Source organism: Helianthus annuus, chromosome 8, assembly GCF_002127325.2.
Source record: "Helianthus annuus cultivar XRQ/B chromosome 8, HanXRQr2.0-SUNRISE, whole genome shotgun sequence".
Taxonomy (NCBI): Eukaryota; Viridiplantae; Streptophyta; class Magnoliopsida; order Asterales; family Asteraceae; genus Helianthus; species Helianthus annuus.
The window spans coordinates 150,109,120-150,116,589 of NC_035440.2; the positions used below are offsets into that span (position 1 = coordinate 150,109,120).

The 7,470-nt window shown below is 36.0% G+C and overlaps 2 protein-coding genes across 3 annotated transcripts; both read right to left on the reverse strand.

Annotated features, from left to right (window-relative positions):
• Positions 1-1,421: 1,421 nt before the first annotated feature.
• On the reverse strand, positions 1,422-4,059 carry LOC110921061 (serine/threonine-protein phosphatase 4 regulatory subunit 2). 2 transcript variants are annotated; one of them, XM_035976748.1, is made up of 8 exons: positions 3,950-4,059; positions 3,011-3,460; positions 2,808-2,891; positions 2,589-2,637; positions 2,294-2,390; positions 2,148-2,200; positions 1,958-2,020; positions 1,422-1,875 (listed from the first exon to the last, which is right to left on the reverse strand). In XM_035976748.1, the coding sequence occupies exons 2-8, from the start codon at positions 3,286-3,288 to the stop codon at positions 1,576-1,578; spliced, it is 924 nt and encodes a 307-aa protein (XP_035832641.1). In that variant the 5' UTR covers positions 3,289-3,460; positions 3,950-4,059; the 3' UTR covers positions 1,422-1,575. The 2 variants fall into 2 exon arrangements, with proteins under 2 accessions (XP_035832641.1, XP_022021019.2); XM_022165327.2 differs by having other exon boundaries at positions 2,808-2,897.
• Positions 4,060-6,586: 2,527 nt separating this feature from the next.
• Positions 6,587-7,231, reverse strand: LOC118481060 (F-box/LRR-repeat/kelch-repeat protein At2g27520-like). The gene has a single exon (XM_035976155.1). It carries the CDS (start codon positions 7,229-7,231, stop codon positions 6,587-6,589), a length of 645 nt encoding a protein of 214 aa, XP_035832048.1.
• Between the last annotated feature and the right edge of the window lie 239 nt (positions 7,232-7,470).

Here is a 7,470-nt window from a genome sequence, read left to right on the forward strand (position 1 = left end):
AGAATTACCTAGTTGTGATAGTGGCTAATCTGATAGTGGCTCACGTCGGAAGAGAAAGTGTAAAGTTGGAACTTGGTGGTGATGGTGGTGGTGGTGGTCAAAGAAGAAGTAGTGGGCAGATGGAATTACCGGAGAGAAATATTCGAGCTTCTGATGAAAAATACGAACTTGATGAACTGGGTATGAAGTTTGATAAGAGTTGAATTTGAAATTTGGAGAATCTCTTGATAATATGGTTGTTTATTAGACAAAATAAAGATGATAATCTTAAAAAATAAAAAAAGATATTTACGATTAGGATTTAAAAATGATTAGGTAACTGATTTGAATTATTAATATAATGATTTAAAGTTAATTTTATTATATAATTACAATCCTACCCTTATAATATTTAAACAAGATCAAAGGCTAGGATAAGTTCACACAGTTCACAAATGAGAGAGGTGTTCACAATTGAACCTAACCCTATATATATATATATATATATATATATATATATATATATATGAAACGGATTGTTGAGTCTTATGTAATTACATAAGTAGAATTGTGTTTATTTATTAGAACATGAAAAAAAATATACTATAATTTCATTTCATAATCAATACAACATAGCAAGTATTTGTTGTGTATTAGTATGTATCTCCATCAATACGAACTTATAAATACAGTATGATGTTACATGACACGACCACACGTATGCGCTTTTCTTTCGTGCAACATCAAACATTCTTTTGGTTGTGGTTACCTTTTCTTTCATGAGCATCGAACCCATATTAACCACTTGCATACGTTCACATTGCCTTGTTTTCCTCACATATATCGTATTACTATAGTTCATCTGTATAGCTCGACTCCCACAATTCTTTTATGTTACCGCGTTCTTGATTTACCATTAAACAATGTTTGTTCAATCTAACCAAGTTACATTTCTTACGGCATGCACATTGTAAGCATTACTTTGAACATGCCGATGTTCACGCATTCTTAATTTAATGGCAAATTCAGAACACATACAGGTTCATGTATTAATATTACAATAACGAATGTAAAAAAATATAATGCAACATCGACAGCGCTTGGCCGTACTACATATTTTCCCAATATATAAAAAGGACCGAAAATAATCATTTTCCTAGAGTAACATATTTTGATTACTTTCCACCAACTCTAGTGGAGACGAAACACACTACTACCATCACCCAAAACCCACTCTACTATATGTATCAACACTAGCCTAGTATCAACGGTAGCCTTGACAAATATCGATGAGAGCCAAAGATAAAACGCGGCACATTATAATAATCAGACACGCAATGCCTTGCAAAATGGCACAATTACCAGATCTGTAACCACCTAGGTTTACTTGCTATAGGTGTCGTCATATATGCAAACCATAAGTTCTTTGAACAATGCAAGACTACAGTAAATAATGACGATTCTCTCATACTATATCACACAATGAGTTCGCATTACATCATCTAAATGTATGATCCCAAGTGTCACCAAATTGGCATTTTACCTCTTACAATAACATTTGAAGGTAATTTCAAAAAATAATAATAATAATAAGACTTAAGAATCACCTGTTGTCATGGGACTTGATTCTGACGGCTTCTCGGTTGTTTCGGTTGTTTCCACATCCATTGTCATAACATCGCTGATGTCAGCATCCACCTCTGTCATAATTTCATCCCTGTCTGCTGACATTGCAACGGGTAGGGCTCCATTCTCCATTACAGTATCAGACAGCAGTTGCGGGTTCGGGTTCGGGTTCAAGTCCTCGTTTACTTTCTCGGATCCGTTTGGTGGTGTTGTAAGTGATGGTGGATTCGGATTAGTAGACATGGTCAAAGTTGATGTCACAGACAAATTCTGTAAAACATAGATTGCAGTGAATCATCACTGTTATTATATGGTAGGGTTTTCATGTTCCGAAAAAGTCGATAGACCTTACCTTTTCTAAAGCCAGAGCAAGCTTTGATAGATTTGGATACAAGCTCCGTGCATCCAGTATGATCTTTTATCGACAAACCAAAATCAAAAGCAACAGCAAATCAGATATTTAAATGCAAGACCTCACACCAAATAAAAAGGTTTAAGAAAAAAGACGAATCGCGTAACGATTAACAAATGATTGCAGTCACCTCAGATAGCCTTTGTAGGGTAAACGGTGGGCCATCAACAAAACTATGAAGAGCTGCAAAATATATCGACAGATTGAAAGCGTATAAATCAACAGCTGAGAGGCAATTAACAAAAAAAATGAAAAGCTACATGATTGTGGAAGTACCATCATCCAACCTTTTCACCAACTCAGCATGCGTCTCTCCTAGCGATATTTTTTGTTCCTCGATTGTCATTTTTGCCTGTGGGTATTCAGAAAGAACCTACAGCAAAAAATAATAAAAAAGAAAATAAAACTTACTACCACGACTAAAAAAAATATAGAGTATATACTAGTTTTCAAGAGTTGTTGACTGTGTGCGCTTGTTTGGTTTTATACTAGTTTGCAAGTCCATGTTGGACGACAGTAAAACATCATATAAAGTATTCCTAAGCTTGTAGGTTGGCATACCTCCCCATACCTGCTTTAAATGAAGAGACAACATGCTTCTCAATTTTTCCCAATCATACCTGCAATAAGACGATAAGTAAACATGTATAAGGCGCCATAAAACCCGAAAACAATAAAACGGGTATGTGTAATTCAAACGGCTCCACAAATCAAAAAACAAAGCAGTTATCATTAATCTTGAACTTTAAGAATTAAAAAAGAAATAGTAAAATAACAGCAATGCGCATACCAAAACTCTCCGGTGGCTGCAATGACTTTCAAGACACTTCTTACTTCTTCTTCTTCTTCTTCAGCAGTCTCTTGCCTTATTTCCCTGCTCCTTGGATTTCCAATCATAAAAACGGTATATTATAGTTATGATGTTATGGTAAAGAAAACAATTATCCATCAAGACTGCATAAAAAATAGAATAGCCAGCAATAAAACACTCACTGATGATTTTCAGGAGAAGCAATCAAGTTCTCATGACTATTATCTGTGACATCAGAAGCCACAACTGAATGCTCCACGGTTTCGGTCGTCTTTATATCCTCCAACGAGGGAAGGGTTGACTGGTCCAAGGTTTCAGCAGCTGGTATGTTTGTAACCGGAGATGGAGCAGACTCCCCTGAAGGTGCAGCTTCATGTGTGTTTGTAACCTCCTGTAATGCCGTTTCCTCAGTCACCTGTGTGTTTGTAACCTGCGGCGGTGAAACTTCCGCTGGCGGCATGTTTGCAACCACAGGCGGTGACGGCTCTAACGTTTCAGTTGTCTGTGTTTGATCAACCACAACACAGGCGGTGTTGATTGATCCAAAGTTTCAGTCGTCTCTGTGCTTGTAACCAGAAGCACAGGTGAACTCTCTGTAGTTTCAGTTGCCTGTGTTTCCATTATGTATACACCTGGAAAAACGGTCAAATTGATCCTTCTATAACATCTTCACATAACTTCAAACGATAAACAAATATGTGCATCTAAAACAAATATCAAACGTATTCAACCTAATTAACATAATGACATATATCGAACTTTAAAGTCGTGTGAAAGCGAATAATTATCCTTGTATAACAACTTTCACATAGCTTCAAAAGAAAGATAAACATATATGTACATCTAAAACACATATCAAACTCCATAATACTCTTGTACAGACTATCAAAATGTAATTAAATTTAACCTAATCAACATAATGACATATATGGAACTTCAAAGCTGTGTGAAAGCATAATTGGAGCTAAAAAATATCACATAACAGTTACAGTAAAGTATAAAATACTATAAATCATAGTCACATAATTCGGTGGTGATTTTCGTTTTGGTTCGTCCGATCCAATTCCGAAAAAAACAATTCAAGTGTAATAGAGAAGAAATGGGGGCTAATCGAAGCTTACCTGCTGGCTGATTGAACCTTACCTTCCCTGCGAATGAAAGGTCTGTCGGCTGTTTTTTAGGTTTAGAAGATGGAGCGAGCGAGCGAACAGGGGAGATAGATAGACAAGAGGAGGACGGCTGCTTTAGTGTAGGGTAATTTTAATTTTATTTTTATTTTTATTATTATTTTTATTTAATTTTAACTATATATAAAGAAATGAATGAAAGGGCATTAAGGATCTTAACCATTACGTTGGACGTTATGATGTTGGTTTGGCGAAAAATATCTCTTAAGTGAGCATTAACCATTACAGATGGTTTGGTTGAATGAATTATCAATCTATCATTTAAATTTACACTTTAACCCTTTATGTTCTTAGGGCTGTTTGGCAACATCTGAATGGTTAAGTGTTGAACCAGTAAGAGGTCTGAACCATTAACTGTTGAACCAGTAAAAGGTCTGAACCATTAGAAGCCTGTATAATGCTTAACCGTTTAGAGGCAAATGTGTGACCAATTCAGATTAGAGGTCTTAATCATTCAGACTTTGTATAATGCTTAACCATTCAGATGCAAATGTCTGAACCATTCAGACATCTTCTCGTGAAACAAACAGTCTGAACCATTAAGTGCTGAACCAGTAAAAGGTCTGAATCATTAAGAGCCTCAATTAAAGATAGACACACAGCCCTTACTTAATTTATCATATGTCCAAAGACAAAACTGTATTCAGTGTTAACATATCATAAACTTGCCTTTCAAAACAAACATATCATAAACTTAAACTTAAAAGAACACATGCTTAACAGCCAAACAACACAACCCAAGTTTTTTTTTTTTTTTATTTCCCAAAGGAATCAACTAGGCCCATGATATGTGGGATAACTATGTTGGGATAGAATTAGTATTGTGAGTTACCTTCTTTAAATTATTATTATTATTTTTTTTTTTTTTTGGTCACGAATTTTATAATGGATATCATTTGAAATCAATTTTAGAGGATTAAGATGTGTAAATCAATGAGAAATCACTAAAGCACCACTAATAGACTTGGGGCTGTCATTTAAATTCAGTTTTACAGGAATTGGATGTGTAAATCAATGAGAAATCACTAAAGCACCACCAATAGACTTGTGGACTCGGGAGGGGGCTTTAGGCCCATCAAATACAAAAAAAATGAATGGTGGAATTCTTAAATTAGAAATGAGTTTGTAAAAATATATATAAAGTTTGGGTCGAATAACATGTTTAATAAGCCATGACTACACCAATAGTCTCGAAAAAAGCTCAATACTAAAGCAGCCAATTAAATAGAGCAAGCGACATAGGTTCTAGCCACTGAAACATGTCTGAGATGCTGTGGCGGATCCAAAATTTTATTCTAATGAGTTCCTTTTGGAAAATTCTCTTTAATTCACACTATTTTTTTCTAAATTCTATCAGGTTCTCACTGATTTTTTCCCTTTTCTCCAAACGCCTTGGGTTCCTGGAACCCACAAATGTGAGCTAGATCGCGCCCCTGCTGAGATGTGGAACACATGTTCCTGATTGGACGCATGTCCGAGTCACAAAACACACTATTTAGAATACAAGATTTAATAAATAACCCAAATGACAAACCACATTAATATGATCACAAAAATCTCTCAATTTCTATTGATGACAAAAGATCCCTCTATTTATTAAAAGGAGTGCATTTCAGGCTTATGCCTATGATATTCTACGAATGCACTAACAATCTCCCCATTTCTACGAATGCCTATGATATTACTTACGTTAACAATGTTGAAAACTCATTTCTTCTCCCACTTTGTCAAAGCAAGAAGGGTTGTTTCATATTTGTTTCCCTCTTATCGGTGCTCCCCTCGATCAACACCCATTTTCAAGACACGCATCAGGTATGTTTGCACCACAAGTAGAGTATATGGCATTCGAGAATTCAAATGATCTTTTGGGGTCCATTTTAGAGATGAAGAATGTGCAATGGTAAGCTTTACATCTCATACAGATCTGCATTACTTTGAATACTAGCAATTGCCTTAAATCATCTTTTTGTTTCTCCATGTTCTACAAATAATAACTAAAATCCAAGTGAACTGTCGAACTTGATTCACACAGCGTTACTGTATTCACTGGAACTCGTATATGATTTATTATGGCCAATATGCATATCAATATATCATTGTAACGGAAGTATGTTTCTTTTGTGGAATTTCAAAAACAGATTGTAAAATTGAGCTTAGTACACAAACAGCAACTTACAATCTAGTTATGTATGGGTCAAATGGCAATCAATGGTTAATGGCTCATCTGAATAGCTGCTATATATGATGCTCCTAAATCAGCTAATATTTTGCATAACTCAATGAGAGTTGAATTCAAAAGTCAAAAGCTGGATAAAGTCAACATAATACAAAAGTCAAAGTCTGGATAAAGTCAACATAATGTAAAAAGCAAATGCACTTGAGAGTTTATAGTAAGACACAATATACAGAAATCGATTGTAAAGAAAAAGAGGAAGTTCATGTTACTTGCTGTCATTATCTAATTATAAGATTTGGTTGATCAAGCAGAAGTAGTGTTTTACGTAGGAAAACACAGAAAACGAGAACTTTTTTCCATCAATCTCAAGTTCATCAACGTGTTCTGAGTCGGGCTCAATAAACAACAAGTTGTCCATGAAGATTGTGTTGAACAACTTCAATTATAGGTTCACCTGTCTTCCTAAATCCCCTAAACCGCCTTACTTGTGCGGGTGGTGTGTTAAAATTAACAGTGAATAGCTTTGTAAACGATTTTGAAACACCATCGTCCATCATCCATATAGCCTCTACACCATGTCCAACGTCTTCAACCACAACAAGAGACTCGCGTACCTTAGACAAAGACAACTTAGTACCACGCAAGCGGGATAAGTCATCGGGGAGGTTTACTTCTCTAAACTCTTCACTTGTCATGTCAAATGAGATAATAATATTAGAAAAACTAAATCCACCATCCGTAGTAATCCTATCCGTAGCAAGCCAGTAAAGACACCCGTCTACAACCTGTGACCCGAATAACCCTAATTTAATCGTCTTACGAGGGAGATTAGTACCCGGGTTTCTCCAAGCCCGTGAGCTTAACGTAAAAACCTCAACTACACTTTCCACATCCTCCCTGTCATCCTTACACGTAATCTTGACAATCTTAGGATCAGCCGTCTCACGACAAACCCCAAAACCTAGAACGGTTCGAAACGTCAGATTACGCACACTTACAGCAACAAATTTTCGTATAGCAGGATTCCAAATCACAGCCATTACGGACTCAAAAACGGGACCGTACAAACACAACAACCCAGAAGAGGTGCCGATGATCTCGCAATTTTTAAGAAGGTTAACCGACAGGGGACAGTGAGGGAAACTCTGTGTCGGGGGAAAGTATGATCATCGACAATTGAAAGATATGTTGGGTGTAAACTTCCTAAATTAACATACCTTGTAAGTAGATGTTGTTGTTGGCTGCTGTAATGAGAAATGAAATCAGAGCTATCGATGAG

What these genes read in the sequence shown, in the direction of transcription:
- LOC110921061 (XM_022165327.2), bottom strand. Translation starts at nt 3,288, where the DNA reads ATGCCGCCAGCGGAAGTTTCACCGCCGCAGGTTACAAACACACAGGTG. An exon ending in GCTTCTCCTGAAAATCATCA is followed by an intron (nt 2,898 to 3,010) that starts GTGAGTGTTTTA and finishes TGGAAATCCAAG; the next exon opens with GAGCAGGGAAATAAGGCAAG. An exon ending in TTGCTCTGGCTTTAGAAAAG is followed by an intron (nt 1,876 to 1,957) that starts GTAAGGTCTATC and finishes TATGTTTTACAG; the next exon opens with AATTTGTCTGTGACATCAAC.
- LOC118481060 (XM_035976155.1), bottom strand. Translation starts at nt 7,231, where the DNA reads ATGGCTGTGATTTGGAATCCTGCTATACGAAAATTTGTTGCTGTAAGT.